At 41.4% G+C, this 22352-nt stretch overlaps 1 protein-coding gene across 3 annotated transcripts in view; it reads left to right on the top strand.

Moving 5' to 3' along the window:
- LOC123790800 (protein FAM169B-like) overlaps nt 1–22352 on the top strand; it is a 352586-nt gene that overhangs the window by 44302 nt on the left and 285932 nt on the right. For all 3 annotated transcript variants that reach the window (XM_087856692.1, XM_045795420.2, XM_045795418.2), the window contains exon 5: nt 6698–6875. In XM_087856692.1, the coding sequence (XP_087712818.1) occupies nt 6698–6875 (178 nt within the window). The remainder of the gene's footprint in view (nt 1–6697; nt 6876–22352) is intronic.

The raw sequence follows: 22352 nt of genomic DNA, 5'->3' as shown, positions 1-22352 counted from the left end.
CAGGAAGCAGGTGGGGGGAGGCCTGGGGGAGGGGAGAGGGGCGGGAGGGGGGGGTTGCTGAAACAACAGAAATGTGTTGTCTCACAGCCCCTGAGACTGTAAGTCTGAAATCAGGTCTCCTCCTGAGGGCCATGAGGGAGAATCTTTTCCAGGCGTCCGTCCTGGCTGCTGGTGGCCTCAGGCATTCCTTCTCCCCATGTCTTCACATCATCTTCCCGCAGCGTGGGTCTCTCTCTGTCCAGATCCCCCCTTTCTATATGGGCATCAGTCATACTGGATTCAGGCCCATCCTAATAACCTCATCTTCACTCGATCATCTGCAGAGACTCTCTTTCTAAATAAGTCACATTCCCAAGTACTGGGTGTTAGGGCTTGTGACATCTTTCTGGGGGACGCTATTCAATCTGGAATGCCCCGCCAGTAAGGAAAATAGTAATAAATGGCTGTATGCAATAGACATCTGGCTATTGGCAGATCTCTCTCACCTTCCTGAGTGGCCTCTCATGTCTTCGTTTTAAAACTTAAATCCCCATCGTCTCTCCAGTGTGTAGGAAAATTCTGCTTATTGCGTCCAAGTAATGTTTTTTGCTACTTAGTCTGAGTCAGACATTGTGTTAGGTACTCGCCTGTGTCCTCGGACTCTTTACAGGGATTATCTAATTTTAGAATCCTCAAGGTATTTGTTTTGCAGATGAAGAAATTGAGGCTGAGCCGCACAGCTAGTGAGTGAGTGAACTGGACCCAAACTCCAGTCTCGTTGACGTTGGGCCTGTAGGTCTTTGATGGGCTGCAGCCTTATGGAACTGTTGTAAAGCCAAAGTAGAATGGCAGGGGTGAGGGCAGGTGCCACAGCAGCTCCTCAGAGTCCTTGTGGCATCCACTCCACTGCAGTTTGGCTGGGACAGAGGCTGATGAGAAAGGTAGTTAACTAGTGCAGAATTTAGACTATTTGCCTCACGTCTGCCTGTTTTCATTTGATTGGCATATTTATCTTAATTCCTTAGGTGCTTCTTGGCAGTCTTAAATGGTGGATCTGTCCACAGGTATCTGGAATTCCACTTGATCTCCCTCATTGGGACCTACAAATACGGAATGAAATAACAATATTCTTTTGAGTTTTGTTTAGAGAATGAATTGATAATCTGGGGTTTTCCCTTCTCTTGAACAATTAAAAAAAAAAAAACAAACCCAAAACCAAATACATTTTTTCCCTTCAAATAACAGCTTCATACTACATATATACACATAACACATACTATAAATTCCACCCTTTCAAAGTATACAGTTCAGTGATTTTCAGTATTTGCACAGAGTTGTGCCTCAGTCACCACTATTGAATTCTAGAATGTTTTCATCACCCCAAAAAGAAACCCCTTACCTATCAGCAGTCACCCCTCATTTCCCTCTTTCCCCAGCCCCTGGCAAGGAATCTACTTTCTGTCTCTGTGCATCTGTCTATCTTGGACATTTCGCATCCCTAGAATCATATAGTATGTAGCCTGTTGTGGTCTGGCTTCTCTCATGAGCATAACGTCTTCAAGGTTCGTCCCCATTCTAGTGTGTGTTAGAGCTTCATTCCTTTTATGGCTGGATAATATCCCACTGCACGGTTAGAGCTTGTGTGTTTATCTGTGTATCTATTGACGGACATGTGAGTTGTTCCTACCTTTTGGCCATTAGGAATAATGCCACTATGAACACTTGCGTACAAGTTTTTGCGAGGACATATATTTTCAATTCTCTTGGGTATATACCCAGGAGTGGAACTGCTGGTCATATGGTAATTCTCTATATAACTTGTTGAACCGCCAAACTGTATTCCACAGCAGGTGCACCATTTCCCAGTCCCAATAGTAACATCTGAGGGCTTCCATCACTCCATGTCCTCCCTGACACTTGTTTATTGTCTGGTTTTTTTTATGTTCTTCATCCTACTGGGTGGGAAGTGGTATCTCATTGTGGTCTTGAGCTGCATTTCTCTGATGGCTAAGGGTGTTAAGCATTTTTTCATGTCCTTATTGGCCATTCATATATCCCCTTTGGGAAAATAGCTATTAAAATCCTTGGCCCACTTTTTAATTCAGTTATTTGACGTCTGACTGTTGAGTTGTAAGAATTTTTTATGTATCTGGAGCAAGTCTTTATTGCATACTTTGCATATTTGATTTGCAAATATTGTTTTCCCGTCTGTGGGTTGTCTTTTGCATGCCTGTTTCCCCTCCCCAGCTTTATTGAGATAATCTGATACAAACAATGTGTACATTTGAGGCATAGGAGGTGCTGATCTGATACACTTACATGTTGCAGAATGATGGCCACCATGGTGTTGGCTAACACCTGCTTCACATTACAGAATTGCCCTTTATTTTGGTGATGAGAACATTTAAGATCTACTCTCTTAGCAACTTTAATATAATACAGTATTATTAGCTATAGTTCCCCTGCTGTATATTAGATGCCCAGAACTTAATTCATCTTATAATTGGAAGTTTGTACCTTTTGACCAACATCTTCTCTCTTCTCCTACCCCCAGCCTCTGGTAAGCACCATTCTAGTCTCTGTTCCTGTGAGTTGGGCTCTGTAAGATTCCACATGCATGTGAGATCATGCAATGTTTGTCTTTGACTGATTTCACTTAGTATAATGCCTTCTAGTTACATTCACATTGTTGCAAACAGCAGGATATTTTCAGGTCTGGTTTTAATGGACTCAATAGATACTGTTTTGAAAAGTGTCCTCCCCCCCCCACCCCCCGCCCAGCAAAATTAACAATGGTTTGAGATTCAGCCAATGAGTGTGGGGTACCCAGTGGGGCAGCCTCACATACCCATTTGTCTTGCTGTCCCAGCTCCTTTCCACAGGTGGGCCAGGGGTATTTAGTGGTTGGGTGTTCCGAATGCCAGGGGCAGTCTGACTTGCTCTTTAAATAATTTTTTTTTTCTTTTCTTCAGAACAAGAGCAGTCACTTCTTCCATGTGTCAATTCTTCTGTGTTTAGCTGAGGGAAACCCTGAATTCTCTGAAAATGTGGCCTATGTTGTGAACAGAAAGAAACCTGGATGTTACTTGCACTTAATGAACCGTGTCGTAAACATCGATCCGCCCCAACTGTCTATGGAGATAGTTTCCCTCTCCATTTGTAGAATTTTGGGTCTTGACTTTTTTTTTCTTTTAATTACATTTTGTTTCTTAGGCAGCTATTCTTTATAAATTACCAAAAAAAGAAAAAAAAAAAGCAAAAAAAAAAAAAAAAGCTTAATGTTCTTTCTGTTAACAAAATTAGTGGTCCTGATTGAGGGATTAGAATTGGATCTCGGTTTTGTGTTTCCAGAAAGGTTTCTAAGTCAGAATCACATGTCACACATTTCTTTTTTTGCCCCGTAATGAAATTGGACAAATTAAGTGCATTTTCTTTTCTCCTTTTTCTCCTGCCAGTTTTTGATTGGATATTTCCCTTCTGCCAGATGCAATCTGCTTTTCTCTTCTGGTTTTCCTCTGAACTTTTCAGTCTTCTAAGTTGAAAAATATAACCTCCCACATCACCCCACTCAGGTTGTGCGACCAGCTAGTTATTCTTCAAGTCTGACGTGATTTGGCTGCTACTGTCTGAGATACAGAATCGGGGCGGCTTCTCCGAGTTGAGCTGGTGTGGTTTTCACAAAGCTTTTCCTCATTTAAGATTTGGGTCCAGATGAAGGTGAACTATTTTACATTCGGGACCAATTAATAAATCTATTGGCACCGAACACTTCGTGCTATTTGCGAGGGGGCAGCAAGCTGCCTTATTTTTTTATTATCAGAGCATTTGAAAACAAGTGTTTTTTTTTTTTTAACCCACCCTTCCCCCAAAACAAGCGTTTTAAGGACAACTTAGGCAATCTTCTCCCTTGACCAGTGGAAGAAACCGAGGCTCAGAGAGTTGGGCATTGCGAAGGAACTCCCAGCAAATCCAGGCCAAGAAGCCACAGTCACAAATGATGATGATGAGGAGGATGATAAAAATTTAAGGACTAAGTATTCAGTATAAAACTCGTGTAGACATTTATATTAAACTTCCCTTTTCCAAAGCCTTAGCTGTAATGGATGAAGGTGCAGAAGGGAACCATGGGCTGGGCTGTCGCAGGTGCACCAGCCTGGGACTCAGAAACCCTGGCCTGTGGTTTTGAGCCTGTCTGCCTCTGACAGAGCCATCGTCCAGCTGTCATAAGTCCTCTTTGGAATGAGGCAGGGAAATCAATAAATGTAATCACTTAACCTCCTTGAGTTTCCATTTCCTTACCTATAAATCAGGACCTCCCCAGCAGGTAGGAGAATTGGATGCTAGTGTGTGGGTGGAAGTGACAGCCCATTTAATGGCATTGCCGATCTTGTGGTGATGCATAGGATGGGTGACAAACACCCACGCACGTAGGCTGTCACGCAGCAGTCTTGTCAGTAAAATCTAATAAAACAACATTGTCACTTGATCAATAGTTGATTGGGTTCATCTCAAGTATCACATTTAGTGCTGGCTTGTGGCTGTCCGGAGGAATGCATTGAGAAGGACTCTATGACCGTATGCAGGCTCAGCCACATAGAGCGGGATTGATTAGTTATGTCTGCTGTGGGTGCAGGAGTGGGAGGCCTCTGTTTATGCCACATATTTGCCACCTGTGGGCTATATACATGCAGAAAATTATTTTTTTTTTATAATGATTTTTTATTATATTATGTTAGTTACCATACAGTACATCCCTGGTTTCCGATGTAAGGCTCGATGATTCATTAGTTGTGTATAACACCCAGTGCACCATGCAATATGTGCCCTCCTTACTACCCATCACCGGCCTATCCCATTCCCCCACCCCCCTCCCCTCTGTAGCCCTCAGTTTGTTTCTCATAGTCCATAGTCTCTCATGTTTCATTCCCCCTTCTGATTACCCCCCCTTTCTTTATCCCTTTCTTCCCCTACTGATCATTCTAGTTCTTATGTTCCATAGATGAGAGAAATCATATGATAGTTGTCTTTCTCTGCTTGACTTATTTCACTTAGCATTATCTCCTCCAGTGCCGTCCATGTTGTAGCAAATGTTGAGAACTCGTTCTTTCTGATAGCTGAGTAATATTCCATTGTATATATGGACCACAACTTCTTAATCCAGTCATCTGTTGAAGGGCATCTCGGCTCCTTCCACGATTTAGCTATTGTGGACATTGCTGCTATGAACATTGGTGTGCATATGGCCCTTCTCTTTACTACGTCTGTATCTTTGGGGTAAACACCCAGTAGTGCAATGGCTGGATCATAGGGTAGCTCAATTTTTAACTTTTTAAGGGACCTCCACACTGTTTTCCAGAGTGGCTGTACCAACTTGCATTCCCACCAACAATGTAGGAGGGATCCCCTTTCTCCACATCCTCTCCAACAATTGTTGTTTCTTGCCTTGTCTATTTTTGCCATTCTAACTGGCGTAAGGTGGTATCTCAGTGTGGTTTTGATGTGAATTTCCTTGATGGCTAATGATTTTGAACATTTTTTCATGTGTCTGTTAGCCATTTGTATGTCTTCATTGGAAAAGTGTCTGTTCATATCTTCTGCTCATTTTTTGATTTGTTTATTTGTTTCTTGTGTATTGAGTTTGAGAAGTTCTTTGTAGATCTTGGATACCAGTCCTTTATCTGTAGTGTCATTTGCAAATATCTTCTCCCATTCCGTGGGCTGCCTCTTAGTTTTTCTGACTGTTTCCTTGGCTGTGCAGAAACTTTTAATCTTGATGAAGTCCCATAAGTTCATTTTATCTTTTGTTTCTCTTGCCTTTGGGGATGTGTCATGAAAAAGGTTGCTTTGGCCGATGTCGTAGAGGTTGCTGCCTATGTTCTCCTCTAGAATTTTGATGGATTCCTGTCTCACATCGAGGTCTTTCATCCATTTGGAGTTTATTTTTGTGTATGGTGTGAGATAGTGGTCAAGTTTCATTCTTTTGCATGTAGCTGTCCAATTTTCCCAGCACCATTTACTGAAGAGGCAGGAACATGAAGTCATTTTGACTTGTTAATGCGAAAACTCTGTATGGGCCTGACCTTGACCACATATAGTTTCCTCACCTGTTGTGACATTGCGGTGGGCAACAAGTGGTTTTGCTTTAGAACAAGATGGGCCTTGACTCCCAGTAATTCTCTGGGATTGGGACTGTAGTGTAGGCTCCAAATCTGCCACATCACAAGCCGTTGGAAATCATCTGCTTGTGACGTAGCCCTGGATCCCCCCAATTCTTTACCTTCCTTCTGAGGGCCAGAATTCTAGGGCTGTTATTAAAAATGGTGGATTGGGTTTATTTCTGGACACATCCAGGGGAGCTGGTGAAATAGCTTGCCTGCCCCTCCACCCCGGAAGTAACTTCCTGTTTTGTTGACCTGCAATGGATTGTTCCCTGTCGACTTACCTTCCACATAGGTGGCCCTGGGGACCCAGGAGGCCCCTCTGGCACTGCCCCTCACTCCTGGAGGCCGATGGGTGCAAAAGGTCAGGCTTGTGAAAACCTCGGTGAGAAACTATGATTCACATTTTGGCTCTTGAGCATGAAAGGAATCGTGCAATGATGGCGCACACACCCGGCCCCAACGCGTGGATTGATTCCAAGTGCAAAATTTATCGCGTGTGATTTTCCTCTCTCACTTGCTTGTTCTTTTCCTCTTTTCTTTTTATTCCCCCTTCAAAGGTTCAGTCATTTGGGGAAAGGATTGTGCTTTTCATTCTAAATGTCGTTATTTTTGGAAGATTGGAGAGAAATTTGGATGACGGTGACATGTTTTTTTTACCTCACTCTGTGAAGGAGCAAGCAAAGATTCTGTGGCGGGATGGTTCGGCTGTTGGATTTTACACAACCAAAAGGAAAGGTAGGGGACACGCGGCCGCAGGTGTGGGTGGGGTGGGGAGGCTCCCTAGATGTCTGCCTGCCTCTGAGGACTCCCTCAGCACAAGTGTTCCTTGGAGAGAATCTTCTGGCACAGGAAATGTCACTAATTCAGCTGTCCTGTAAATAAACCCAGGTAAACCCAAGGTATGGATTTCATCTTCTCATTTCCATTTTCCTGGCAAATAGGGTGAAAAGTGTGTCCTTTTGATTCCCAGGCAGTGCCATGAGCCTCATAAAATGCTTATTGCTGCTCATGGTATAAAATGACTTTGCAAAGCACGACGCTCTTCATTTCTTTTCTTTAATGTTACCAATTAGCTGTCAGGAAAAATACCATTGCTAATAGCTGACATGTGGCGCAAAAGCACACTGGATGCCAAGATTTTTTTTTTTTAAATAATGATTTTTTATTATATTATGTTAGTCACCATACAGTACATCCCCGGTTTCCGATGTAAGGCTCGATGATTCATTAGTTGTGTATAACACCCAGTGCACCATGCAATACGTGCCCTCCTTACTACCCATCACCGGTCTATCCCATTCCCCCACCCCCCTCCCCTCTGTAGCCCTCAGTTTGTTTCTCATAGTCCATAGCGGATGCCAAGATTTATAGACATTACCTCAGAGGAGGGGGAGGTCGGCCATGATAACAAGGTTGGGATAAAATACTGGGACTTATTTTTAGGGGCTGTGACGAGAAGTGAGGGTGATACTAGGACCATTTTCCTCAGGGATTGGTCTCTTTCTTTAAAGTCACTTTCTTTAATTTTTTAAAGGCTGTCAGCATCTCTACTCCAAGCGGTCCCAGCCCTGTCCTTCAGTTCTTATTAAGTCCTAAATTTTAGCAAGAATAAAGTTTCCCAGCGAACTTCCATGGACATGCTGTTCTCCTGGGTTACGTGTTTTTCTCAGGGGCATCGGAAGGCTGATGGTGGTGTTGAGCTCTGTTCACACCGTGTGTGTGTTCACCTGTCCAGGATGGAGCACATCCACTTTTCTCCCCCTCAGTGTGAGATGACCAGTTTTCCATGCAGATAACTCCGTTAGTTAACTCTTTGTCAAGGTCAGTCCACACACTCCAGTAGAGAGGTTGGTTGTGGCTGCCTTGTTCTTCCCAAGGTCGACCCAGACCTCAGAGTAGAAGGAGGACCTTAAGATGTTGAGCTGAGGAAGCCCAGACTAGGTACTTGGATTTCTGCCTCGTCTTCATTGTCGATGAATTCCATGAATTTGGTGGAAGGTTCTCTGAAGCTGCTCACTGGGTCATGTTGTTTTATCCATGAACTGATTTTTTTAGGTGGCAGTTGACTTTTAGTTACTCAATTTATTTAAGAAGTATGAAACCTGTGTAAAATTAAATAAAGAAAATATATGCTTCAGGTATACCTTGCCAATTCAAACTTTTTTTTTTTTACTGCCTTTTGCTGGATTAGCTTATCTTTTTGGAGAGACAGAATAAAAATATTTCCGTTAGAATAATTACATACACGTTGCTACCAGCAATGTGTGAGAGTTCCAGCCACTGCACATCTTTGCCAATACTTGGTATTGTGAGTCTTTTTAATTTTACCTCTTCTACAAGGTGGGAAGTAACTGGTTTTAATTTACGTTTCGCTAATCGTGAACGATATTGATGATGTTTTCACGTACTTTGTTGATGGTCACATATCTTCTTTAAGTGTCTGTTAAATATTTTAGCCCGTATTTTATTGGGTTGTTTGCTTATTGCAGTTTCTTCATATAAGTGTCAGTTCTTTATCAGGTATGTATTTGGAAAACATTTTCATTTTGGCACAATAGTATTTTTCAGAGAGCAGACATTTGAAATTTTGATGAAATCTATTTTATCAGTTTACCAATTTTCATTATTATCCAGTTCAAAATATTTTCTAATTTACTTTGTGTTTTTTATGAGTTCTTTAAAGTGAGTTTTAAATTTCCAGATATTCCAGATGTTTTATTTATTTATTTAATTTTGATTTCTAACTTAATTCTGTGGCAGTAAGAGAATGTAGTCTATTACATTTTAATATTTTGATAACTATTGAGAATTGTTTAATGGCCCAGTATATGGTCTCTATTGGTAGACATTCCCTGTGGACTTGAAAGAATGTGTATATTCTGCAGGTATTGGGTTTAGTGTTCTGGAAATATCAGTTGGGATAAGGTAATTAATAATGTCATTTAGATTTTCTATATTCTTACTGAGATTTTTGTCTAGTTCTATCAATTTCTGAGAGTTTGTTAAAGTCTTTATGATTGTGGATTCATCTTTCTCTCATTTTAGTTGTTAGTTTTTACTTTATGTGTTTTGAAGATTTGTTATCAGTCACATCTATATTTATAATTGTTATGCCTACCTGATATATTGGTTATTTTATCATTATGAAGTCCCCAGTTGTCTTCAGTAATATTTCTTGTTATGAAGTCTGTTTTGTCTGATCTTAATATATAGACTCATCATCTTTCTTAGCTTATTGTTTGCATGGGATACATTCTTTGTAGCTTTTAACTTTTACTCTGTTTATGTCTTTATTATCTGAAGCATATTTTTGTTGAAAGCATACAACTGGGTCTTGGATTTTATTCATTCATTCATTCATTCATTCACTTTTAGATTTTATTTATTTGTCAGAGAGAGAGAGGAGAGTGAAACCTGGGACCTGGGACTTGAGCCGAAGGCAGACACTTAACCGACTGAGCCACACAGGCATTCCTCGGTCTCGGATTTTAAACATAGTCTTAAAAATATCTTTGTCTTTTGAATGGAGTATTAGTCCACTTACATTTAATTATTGGTATGATTATACTGAGGTCTTCCCTTCTGCAATATGTTTTGTCTTCTGTTTTTTTTTTTTTGTTCCTCTGTCCCTCCTTTATGTCTTCTTTTATTTTAATCAGATATTTTTTTAGTATTTCATTTTAATTTCTCTATTGCCTTTCTAGTTCTGTATTTTCGCATTTTTAAATTTTTAGTTTTGCTCCATGGATCACATGCATCTTAAACTTTTTCCAGTTTACTTACAGTTAATATTGAATTATTTCAGGTGAAATATAGAAATCTTCAGTGGTGTGTTTTTACTTACTTCTTATTTTATTTACATAGTGCTATTGTTATGTATTAGATCTGTTTATGTTATGAACCTATCATCATTGATTTATAATTTTTAATTTAGTAGTCGTATCTTTTAGAGATATTAAAAAATAGAATAAAATAAATATAGTTAAAATCTTTACTCACATAGTTCCTTTTTTTTTTTTTAAGATTTTATTTATTTATTTGAGAGAGACAGCCAGCGAGAGAGGAACACAAGCAGGGGGAGTGGGAGAGGAAGAAGCAGGCTCCCAGCAGAGGAGCCTGACGTGGGGCTCGATCCCAGAATGCTGGGATCACGCCCTGAGCCGAAGGCAGACGCTTAACGACTGCGCCACCCAGGTGCCCTGTCACATACTTCCTTTTTAAAAAATTTTTAATATAGGTCCCACTTGCTATCCAGTGTCATTTTTCCTTTAGGCTAAGGTACTTACTTTAGAATTTGCTGTAGTGTGGTTCTGCTGGCAACAAATATCTCAGTTTTTGTTTACTGAAAATTTATTTTGCAGTCATATTTGAAGGATAGTTTAGCTGGATATAGAAATATTACTGATAATTTTTCCCTCCTTCAGTGCTTTGAATGTTTTTCCAGGCTTCTGGCTTTCATACTTTCTAGTGAGAAGTCCCCCAGTTATTTATTGTTATTTCCTCATATACAACACAAAGGCTCCTCTTATTGCTTTCAAAATTTTCGCTTTAACTTTAGCTTTTTTATATTTGTAGTGTGTCTAGGAATGATTTTAGTTTTATCTTTCTTGGGGTTTGGTGAGCTTCTTGAATCTTTAATGTTTTCTACCATATTTTGGAAGTTTTGGGCCATTATTTCTTCAATTTTTTAAAAAAGATTTTATTTATTTGACGGAGAGAGAGAGAGCACAAGCAGGGGGAGTAGCAGAGGGAGAGGGAGAAGCAGGCTCCCTGCTCAGCAGGGAGCCCGATGTGGGTCCCAGTCCCAGTCCCAGGACCCTGGGACCATGACGCTAGCAGAAGGCAGACGCTTAAATGACTGAGCCACGCAGGCACCCCCATTTCTTCGGTTTTTTAAAATGCTGCTTTCCTTGTTCTTTTCCTGGGATTCCAGTTGTGTGAATGCTGGGGTGCTTCATAATGTCTTACATTTTGTCTCTAAGGTTTTATTAATTTTTCTTCAAACATTTTTCTCTCTTTGTTGGGTAATTTCTACTGGTAGATATTTAAGTTCATCTGCCATCTCCAATCTGTTATTGAGCCCATTGAAAATTTTTAGTTATTGTACTTTTTAGCTCTAGAATTTATATTATTTTTTGTAGTTGCTATTTTTCCGTTGAGATTTTTCCATATATTTCCCTTTATTGTTTTGAAGTATTTTATTTTAATACTTTGAATATATTTGTAAAGCCGTTTTGAAGCCTTTGCAAAATCCAACATCTGGGCCTATTTAAAATCAGTTATATTGACTATTTTTTTTTTCCTGAGTATGGATCACGCTTTTCTGTTTTTTTCGTGTTGAATAATTTTTGGTTGAAAATCAGATATTGCAGATAGAGAATAACAGCTCTAATTTTTTTGGTTTGTGCTTCTCAGGATTTTTAGATTTTTGACCTAGTAGCTGTTCAACCTGCTTGTGTTCAAGTGGTAGACTTTGTCTCCTTTGTAATATATAGCTGCTGATATCTGTTTATGTGACTTCTCATGCCTGTTTCTTTAGCCTCGCCCTGTAGAGGTCTTCCCTGTGCCTGCAGATTTGGTGGTTGAAAGATTTGAATATGGATTTGGCTTATCTTTCCTGAGGTTTTTGTGGTTTTGTGGTTGTTTGTTTTTTTGTGGTTTTTTTTGTTTGTTTTTGGTTTTTGGGTTTTTTTTTTGTTTTTGGCTCCTGCTGGTTTGGGGTTCTATACTTTCACTGTTCAAGCCCATTTGGCCTCAGCTGTCTGCCACTTGAGCTATCTCAGTTGAGGAATGTCTATATTTGAGAAAAGCATCAAACTCTCAGATCTGATCCTGTGTGGTGCCATTTTTCAAACTATGTCTCTGGTCTTTGACTTTTTTCTTGTTGGGTTCCTTGGGGGCTCCTTCACTCCTGTGTAGGCTAGCTCTAAGCTAGGGATTTGGGCAGTTGTTCTGAACTTGAGGTTCATTCTGTTATCATGGTGCTTTAAATTTCCAGCTGCTTTTTTTTTTTTTTTTAAAGATTTTATTTATTTATTCCACAGAGGTAGAGACAGCCAGCGAGAGAGGGAACACAAGCAGGGGGAGTGGGAGAGGAAGAAGCAGGCTCATAGTGGAGGAGCCTGATGTGGGGCTCGATCCCATAACGCCGGGATCACGCCCTGAGCCGAAGGCAGATGCTTAACTGCTGTGCCATCCAGGTGCCCCTCCAGCTGCTTTTCTAATCCTAAATCTGATCTCTGATACCTTTAACTGGTAATGTTTCAGCTTTTCCCACCAGTGTTTTCTGTAGCTTTGGGGGTTGAGTTATACCCCCCTGGCCAGTAAGCTGCAAACTCATAAGTTTTACCTATTTCAGTTGCAATTTTCTTTTTTTTTTCCTTTTTTTTTTTTTTTTAAAGTAGGCTCCACACCCAGCGTGGAGCCCACCACAGGGCTTCAACTCATGACCGTGAGTTCAAGACCTGAGCTGAGATCAAGAGTTGGATGCTTAACCCACTGAACCACCCAGCTGCCCTTCCAGTTGCAATTTTCTGAAATTGAATTTTCCTCTACCCAGTGGTGTCTTTAAATGATTTCTTGCATTTACTTCTTATATAGTTATTACATGTGGGGATTTGCACCACCATTTCCTTCCACGACCATTATCTGATGGGGATCCTGTTCAGGTATGGATGATAGAATTTTATTCCTTTCCTTCTCATCTTTTTCTATAATCAGAGAGAAGGATTTATTTTGATGAATTAAGAAATGGTTGATAGAACAGCATATAAATAGGTTAAGCAAAACATAATTTAGTTAGTGGATAGATGTATTTTATTATTGTTTATTATTTGCACACATGATTTACAAAAAATCGCTGTGAATACATGTGGTTTAATGGAGGACAGGAGGAGTTTTGTAGTTCACAAGTTCAGAGCAGGTAATGTTTCTTCAGTCTCGGCTCTGTCCTCGGTGCTTGTCACAGCATTATGCAGTGTTTTTGTGTTGATGCTGAGGATATGGGCATAGCACATGGCATGCTTCTCAACTTGGCAGCATTACAATTTTTCTTCATGAGATTAGATCCGTTTGATTCAGAATATCTGTTAATTTAGCTTAAGATAGGCTGCAGTGTATAATTTCATTCTGAGAGGAAAAGAACATGTGCAGATTCATTGCATAAAATGTTTCACAGGGACCAGGGGTCACCTGTTGAAGAGTATACGTTGTTTCTAAGCACTTTCTTGGCATATACTTTTAAGCATTTAAAAAATTTATTAGAGAGTAAAATTGACCTTTTTTTTTTTTGCTTTGTAGTTCTGTGAATTTTGACCTGTGTATAGATTCATATAACTACAACCATAAATAAAAGACAGAATAAAATCCACCATCCCCAAAACCTCCTTCATGTTATCCCTTAGTCATTCCCTACCCCCTAGCTGCCACCTGAAACCCCTGGCAACCATCATTGTTCTCTATCACTATCCTTTTGTCTTTTCTGAAGTGTCATGTCATGGAATCATACAGTTTGTAATCTTCTGAGACTGACTCTTCTTCTTTTTTAAAAAATGTTTTATTTATTTGTTTTAGAGAGAGAGAGAGCATGAGCAGAGGGCAGGGACAGAGGGAGAGGGAAAGAATCTCAAGCGGACTCTGAGCTGACTGCAGAGCCTGACTCAGGGCTCAGTCCCAGGACTCGGAGATCATGACCTGAGCTGAAATCAAGACTCAGTCGCTCAAACGACTGAGCCCCCCAAGCGCTCCAAGAGACTGACTCTTTTCACTCCGCCTAATGCCTTTATTCATCCAAGTCAGTGTGGAGATCAGTAGTTTGTGCCTCTTTACGGCCGAGAGAAGCACATTCAGTTTGAAACAAGTGGGTGCCTTTGTACAGCCTGAATGAGGTCTTTTCAGGTAGACCTCTCTTTGGGAACATTTTCTTAATAGGCTGGTTTGAATTTCTCCCTCCATTTGATTGCTCAGGAATTGTCTTTCTTATGAAATATGGACACTTCAGCCATTTCACTATTTTATGCTGAAGTTCTCCCTAGATAATCAAAACTAATGAGGTTTTACTTGAACTTTTGTTCTCAAACCACTAGTCCACAAGACTGTTAGCATTCAAGCGAAGAAAGTACTGGACTGTAAGTGGCGAGTTGGCCAATTTGAGGCAGACCTAAGAAGTATTTCGCTTTTGTATAAAAGTCTAGAAAGAACAGCTTTATATTTCAGGTGCCTGAAGCCTCCAACACTAAGGCAAATCATAAAAACAGGAGTGGCACTTAAAGGTATTAAATCAGGTGATTTGCAGTCCAGACAAGCATGTGACCTTTGAGATGACAGTGATGCTTCCAAGTGGCTTCAGCTGCCCTGCTCATTGCGGGGTGGGGGGCGGGGCAGGGACGGGTCTTCTGCTCTCGCCTCCCCCAGACGTCCAGTGCCACGGCACCTCCTGCTGGGTTGTCCCATCAGGCAGGCCCCCCTCAGGCCATCTTCAAGACCTCAGCAGAAACATAAGCAGCGAAGGTGGTGTGAGTGGGGAGTGAGGGGTCGCCTTGAAGACGGGGTATTGGAGGGTGCAGGGGGAAATGCACGGGCGGCAGGTGGCTTCTTCTGCTGGGATGAGCACCAGCAGCTGCTGCATTCTCGGCCTTGCAAACCTGCTAACTTTACCCACTTACATCTCCGGCTTCCTCATAGCCTTGACTTTGGTTTGCTACCATGCCCACCTGGCCTCTCCCTGTACCGGCCTTGAAGGGCCAAGATTTACAGTTGTTCCTCGTTTCACTTCATGTAAAGTCTCTCGAAAGAGTCAGATTGGTCCAGCTGGCCCGCGGATTGGTTTTCTTGTGCATTATGGGCCCACGTTTAGCTCAACTGACTGTGGATGGGGGGCCTGGCTTTCGTGGTCCAGATGTGGCCACCTGGCCTTTGTTCTTTAACCAAGGCTGTGGTAGGGGCGATTTTAAAGGACTGTGGGCTGGATAGACAGCCCATCATAATCCACGGAAGAATCGTGTTTGTAAAGTCTCAGTCTGGCCTGGAATACTTGTGGTCGGCACCACCAGGCAGCCCTTCACTGCTGCACAGTGGATGATGTGGAACAGCGGGAGTGTTCAGCAGGCAGCTTGTCTGCTCACATATTAGGGGCTACAGGAGTTCTCAGGCTCCAACCAAGACCTGCTGCATCAGAAACCCCGGTGGTGGACTGGGCCCCCTTGATGTCTTAACAAGCCCTCCACGTGACTCCCAGGGACTCTGAAGTTGGAGAACCACTCACCCCAGGCATGCATTCTCAGTGGGGTGGCATCGCCCCCAACAGTCAAACCTTCTTTTTTAGGGAGCAAAGGAATCATGGATAATACAATGGTCTGTGGCTCTCCAAACTGCAACCCTACCCAGCAAAGCCTTATTCCTTAGTATTTAGGGGGGGGGGTTGTTGGCGATTAGGAAAAAAATGGCTCCTTAGGTTGGCGATAATGAGAAAACACTTGGGCAACACCACTCGAGAGTGTATACTTAGAAGAGGAATTGCTAGGGGGCACCTGGGTGGCTCAGTCGGTGAAGCGTCTGCTTTTGGCTCAGGTCGTGATCCCTGTGTCCTGGGATCAGGGTACTCAGCAGGGAGCCTGCTTCTCCCTCTGCCCCTCCCCCTGCTCATGCTTTCTCTCTCTCTCTCTCTCTCTCTCTCGTAACAATCTTAAAAAAGCAAAAAAAGAAGAGGAACCGCTGGCTTCCTCTGAGGGCATGCACAGCTGTGTCCCACAATGGCTGGAGACGTGGATCCTGTCACCTGCAAAAGCTGGGAGTATTTCTTGCTCCACATCTTTATCAACATTGGTATTGTCCAGCTTTTTTTGTGGTTGCTGATCCCGTGACTACAGAATATTTTATTTTAGAGCCTATTTTCTAATCGTTGCTAGTCGATAGAAATGCCATCCATCTCTTATGTGTTGATCTCATGTCCATTAACCTTGCTAGACTTTCCTCTTAGTTCTGTAACTTGTTGGTCGTTTTCTTTGGCTTTTATAATTTTCCTCTGTTCTATGCCATATGGACTGGATTATGTGCAGGGTCCAGCGCAAAGTTGAACTGGAGCAGTTCTTGCTCCCGTAATCCAAAACGGAGGTGAATTACTGGTACAGATTTTCTTCCAGCAACCTGAGATAAAGTCAACTTGGCCAAAGTTATTTCTTTTTTCTTTTCTTCTTTTTTTTTTTTTTTTTTAAGATTTTATTTACTTATTTGACAGAGAGACAGCCAGCGAGAGAGGGAACACAAGCAGGGGGAGTGGGAGAGGAAGAAGCAGGCTCCCAGCGGAGGAGCCTGATGTGGGGCTCAATCCCAGGACTCCGGGATCACACCCTGAGCCGAAGGCTGAGGCTTAATGACTGAGCCACCCAGGCGCCCCAAGCCAAAGTTATTTCTTTAAGCAGATAAACTTCCCCCCCCCCAATATTTTAGAGATACATTTCATGGCACCTTATAAATAAATTCCTCTTGTAAAATACATACAAATAAACTTTTAGAATAAAAAATGATATAATTAATGCTTATCTGTAAATGCATCTTGTTTGGGGGTGGTTCAGGTTAATGCATTGTTTTCAGTTGTTCTTGAGAAAAGACGGTTATTACAAATAGGTATTATAATCACTTCGTCCTACCTGTGAAAGTGATGTTTTTCTGGAGCAGACATCGGTGACTATGGCCTATTGGCCAAATTCTGCTCATCGCCTGTTATTGTAAAAAGAGTTTTATTGGCACATAGCCATGCCCATTCATACTGTCCACAGCTGAGTTTGCACAACAACTGCAGAGATGAGTGGTTGCCCCTAAAAACCTGAAATATTTTCTGTCTGGAATTTACAGAAAAAGTTTGCCAGTGCCTAGTCCAGCGAGTACAATTTAAATGTCTCTTACTTAAAAAAATGATTTTATGCAGATAGGTGTTAGCAATATTCCTTGGTGGGAAGAATTCAGGAACACCCAGATCATTTACTGGTAACTTCAGTAGATGCTCAACTGCCCCAGGTTCCCAGGGAGTCTGGCTCTGACCTTGTGCAGTGGGTTCCCAGGGAGTCTAGCTCTGACCCCAGCTCCAAGGGCTGTCTGGCTCTGACCTTGCATGGTGGGTTCACACACACATGTGGTACGATTGCAACAAAAGGATAGTGCTAATGGCTAGCAAAAGTTAATACTTTTAGCTATTTCTGTGTTGGGTTTCCATGGATTAGGAGTATCCCAAGTATCTTTATAGTCTGAACTTAATCTCTTGGACTAGCAACTGTGGCCTGAATTTGGATTTTTAGAGCAGTTAATTCTTAAAATGCTTCACAGAGCCAAGTGTTTGCGGCCGGCACGGTCAGCATATTGTCTTTGGGATTAGCAGGACAAACCTGGACAGGTGCCTCATAGCCCCCACAAATGCTACTTTGCAAAAGGAAACACACCAAGAGCCGGGCTGCGTTTGGCCAGACCCTTGGCTATTTTGTGCCTTGGGACCTCCCATCATAACCTTCCTGGTGCCCAGGCCTTAGTTTTCAAAAACAGCCGGCGGTGGGAATACACTGTGACTTTTGTCTCGCCACCTGCCTGTTTTATCTTCCTCCTGACAAATCTCTCTCTTTGAAGCAGATTCAGTTTCTTCCATGACTTTCTGGCCGCCTGTTGCTATCATTTCCCCACGGTGCACCATCTGTGAATGCTGTCTTAGGTATTCCAAGAATTCACTCAATGTCTTTGTGAAGTAACCCTTCTTGTCTTTTTCTGTGTTTTGTTGGGGTGCCTATTTTTAATGGATGCCTGTTAGCGCCCTGTTGCCTACTCTTTGGTAGGCTTTGTTTCCTTCTCTCAGAGGTTCCTTCTCAGGTCTTCCCAGGCTGTTGAAGGCAAAGCCCTCATTGTGTGCAGTCCTTAGTTCATGCCCCTTGGTCATGGTTTCCTCATAGATACTTCCCTGATTCTGCATCATCCCTGGAACAGCCCCTTTACTGTGATCTAAATTAACTTTGAACACCCTGTTGAATTCAGTTTGTTAATATTGGTTTAAGTTTTTTGTCTTATGCTTAAGAATTATTGTTATTTACCTGTTTTTCGGATCCTTCGCTGTGTTTTCTTTTTCCTTAAAAGGCTAGACTCATAGACTAAGTTGGAGAATATTCTCCCTTTTTCTGTTCTCTGGAAGGCTTTCCTTGGAAGGTTGGTAGAACTTGTATCTAAAGCCACCTGGCCTGGTGTGTTCAGCGTGGGAGAGGTTTAAACTACTGAGTTCGTGTTTTGACGCTCCTAGGACAGGTTAGTCTTTGCGTTTTTTTATGAATCAGTTTTGGTGGTTTGTATTGTCCTAGGAATTTGTTCTTTTCATCTGTTTTCAAGTTTATTGGTGTAGAGATATTTATGATATTCTCTTACCTTTGACATTTCTGCCACATCTGTAGTGATATCTTTATTTTAATTCCTAATGTATTTTATGTATGGTGTATTCATTCTTATTTTAGCAACTCTTAAGATTTTAAAAAATCCTTGATGTTGTATTTTTTTTCTATTCTCCTTGTCTCCTTCCCTTTATTTTCTTTGGGTCTCTTCTTGCTCTTTTTTAGCCTTTTAAATTCTGATGGTTGGCTTGTTAATTTTCAGTTTTTCTTGTTTATTTCCTACCCACATTTATGGTAAAAATGATCTCATCCTGCTGCCAGTTTAGCCAGTTCACCCTGGTATAGCCTCATGGGTGGAATATTCTCAATGGTTTGTGCTTTACCATAGTTTTGTTTGTTTTATTTTGTTTCATCCCCACCATTTACTACAGAATGTGGTCTCCATGGATCTGTTCCCATGACCTTTCTTTCCAGGATCAGTTATCCTCAGGTAAAAGACCTTTCTGGATATTTAAGTTTGCCTGAGAGACAGCATCTTTGTTCTGATTTTGAACAGTGCCCATCTGGAATATGCTTTAATCTTATAAGTGTTGTGAGGTAGAGACAACTGGTGTAATCACTGAAGATGATTTTGGACACGAAGCAGACAGAAAGAAGAAGAAAGGGCACGAGGAGGTCTTGGTTCTTGGCTCAGTTCTGCCATCAACTCCTTTGGTGGCGTGGGCTGGTCTGAGTTTGCTCTGGGATCAACAGACTCTCTGTGGCTGATGAGAGGCAGTTGGGCAATTGTTACCGACAGAAGGGAGCCCAGCCCTTTGTTCTCTGTGTGTTTTGTTTTGTTTTTACCTTTCTTGACCCTGTCAGCTGCCATGTCTGTAAAATGGGTAGAATGAATGAGATCATTGCTGGGGTTCTTCCCAGCCATTCCGTGCTACGTGATATGATTTCCTTGGACCTGATGTTCTGATTATGAGTGGAGAGTCTATTGGCATGTAACCAGCTCATTGCCTCTGCCCCTGTTCATAATCATATAATATTCTTATTATAGTTAATTAGTATCCTTATTAAAAAGCCAATTTGGGCTTTGGGAATTGATTTTAAAGATTTTTTTTTTTTTTTTGAGAGACAGTGAGAGAGAGAGAGAGTGAGTGAGCACAGGAGCAGGAGGAAGGGCAGAGGGAGAGCAAGAAGCAGACTCCCTGCTGAGCAGGGAGCCCAGTGCGGGGCTCTATCTCAGGACCCAGGGATCATGACCTGAGCCAAAGGCAGACGCTTAACCCATTGAGCCACGCAGGCGCCCCGGGAATTGATTTTGGAAGATAGATTTTATTTGACCAACCTGATGATTAGCGGTTAGAAAGGGCTGGAAGCTGTTAGAAAGGGTTAGAAAGGCCCTCCCCCAGCTTTTAGCTCTGAAATAATTTTAGATTTACAGAAGAGTTGCAGTTAGTTCACAGTTCCTGTTATACCCTTCACTTACCTCCCCCTACTGGTAATATATGACCATGGTACGGGGATCAAACCTAAGAAATTAACATTGGTTTATTTTTCAGCAATGTCCTTTTTCTCTTATAGGGTTTGGTCCAGCATACCACCTTGATCCAGGATACCACAAAGATACCACCTTGCATGTAGTTTTCGGATCTTCTTAGTTCCCTGGTCCAATCTGTGACCATTTCTTCATTCTCCTTGTCTTTTATGACCTGGACACTTTTGAAGAGTACTGGTTGGGAGATTTGTGGAATGTCCCTTAATTTAGGTCTGTCTGATATTTTCTCATGATTAGACTGGGATATGGGTTTGGGGGAAAGTGAACTGTCCTTGTTCTCACATGCTTTCATCATATGCGAAGATACATGATCCAACATCACTCACCCTAATCACTCAAGGGGGCGTCTGACAGGTTTCTCCACTGAAAAGTTACTGTTTTTTCCCCCTCTTTAACACTTGATTGTATCTTTTTCATACAATTTCAACATAATACTTTTATTTTTATTATTTATTTATTTAAAGATTTTATTTACTTATTTTAGAGAGAGAGAGCATGTAAGCAGGGAAGGACAGAGGGGCGATCTGAAGCAGACTCCACACTGAGTGGGGAGCCGGACATGTGGTTCAGTCTCATGACTGCAAGATCATGACCTGAGCTGAAACCAAGAGTCGGATGCTTAACCCACTGAGCCACCAAGGTGCCCCAATACAATAATTTTAATACAGTTCATTGTATCCTTTAAAAATCGATTTTGTTGAGGTATTATTTTACACTCCATAAAATCTGCCAATGTAAGTGATTTCTAAAAAATTTAGAGTTGGGTAACCCTCACCACCAGCTAGATTTTGGATATTTCCATCACCCCCCAAAAGTTGCCTATTTGCTGTCAATCTCTGTTTCCACCCCAGCTGTAGGCAGCCCCCAGTCTGCTCTCTGTCTCTATCAGTTTGCCTTTCTGGGGCATTTCATCTGAATGGAATGATACAACATGTGGTCTTTTGTGTCTGACTTGTTTTAGTTAATGTTTTTGAGGCTCATCCAAATTGTAACATATATTAGCTTCCTAGGAATAGAATTGGTGGGTCATCTCATAAGCACATGTTTAACTTTAAGAAACTGTCAAATTATCTGACAAAGTGGCTTTACCATTTCACATTCCCGTCAGTATGATGTGACGGTTTCAATTTCTCCACATCTTGTCAACACTTATTACCGCTTGTCTTCTTGACTATAGCCATTTCTTATTAGGTTAAAAGCATTTCATTGTGGTTTTAATTTTCATTTTCCTAATGGCTAATGATGCTGAGTATCTTTTCACTGATTATTAACCATTTGTATGTCTTCTTTGCAGAAGTGCCTGTTCAGATCATCTGTCCATTTTTAATTGGCTGTTTGTTTTCTATTTATTGTATTATAAGAGTTCTGTTTATAGTCTGGATATGTCCTTTATCAGAAATGTGATTCGTAAACATTTTCTAACAGTCTAACTTTGAAGTACAAAAGTTAACTTTAATGAAGTCACATTTGTCAGTCGATTGTACTTCTGGTATTGAATTTAAGAACTCTCTGACTAACCCAAGGTTGTGAAGAGTTTCCTCTATGTTTTCTTTTGAAAGCTTTATAGTTTTAACTTCTATTTATGCCTAGATCCATCTTGAATTAATTTTTTGTATGTGATGTGAAGTGAGCATTCCGCTTAATTTTTAGAAACACCTAGTACATTAAAAAATGAATAGGCTTTGTTTTTTAGAGCAGTTTTAGGTTTATAGAAAAATTGAGGACAAAGTACAGAGAGTTCTCCTACATCCCCAACCCTCATCCAGGCACATACGCTTTCCTGTATTATTAAAATAGTGCATTAGTGTGGTACTTTTGTTACTGTTCGTCAATATTGATACATTTATTAGTCGGTTAGGACTGGCATAACAAAATAACCACAGACAGGGTGGCTCAAACAACAGAAAGTAATTTTGTCACAGTTCTTGAGGCTGGAAGTCCAAGATCAAGGTATTGGCAGGTCTGGTTTCTTCCGAGGTCTCTCTCCTTAGCTTGTAGATGGCTGCTTCTCGCTGTGTCCTTCCACAGTCTCTCCTCTGTGTGTGCACATCTCTCTGTGTGGCCAGATTTCCTCTTCTCATAAAGACGCCCGTCAGATTGGAAGAGAGCTCACTCAAAAGACTTCTCTTTGACTTCATCACCACTTCAAGTCCCTGTCTCCAAATACAGTCACATTCCGAGGTACTGGGGGTTGGGCTTCAATGTAAGAATTTTGGGGAGACAGAATTCAGTCCAGAAGGAAACATTATTATCAACTGAAGCCGATAGTTTGCATGGGGGTTCATTCTTTGTGCTGTATATTCTGTG

Source organism: Ursus americanus, chromosome 28 (assembly GCF_024610735.1).
Source record: "Ursus americanus isolate L20-20 chromosome 28, mUrsAme1.1.p, whole genome shotgun sequence".
In the NCBI taxonomy this organism is placed as follows: Eukaryota; Metazoa; Chordata; class Mammalia; order Carnivora; family Ursidae; genus Ursus; species Ursus americanus.
The sequence above is the reverse complement of the archived record's forward strand: the minus strand, read 5'-3'. Positions and strand labels throughout refer to the sequence as shown.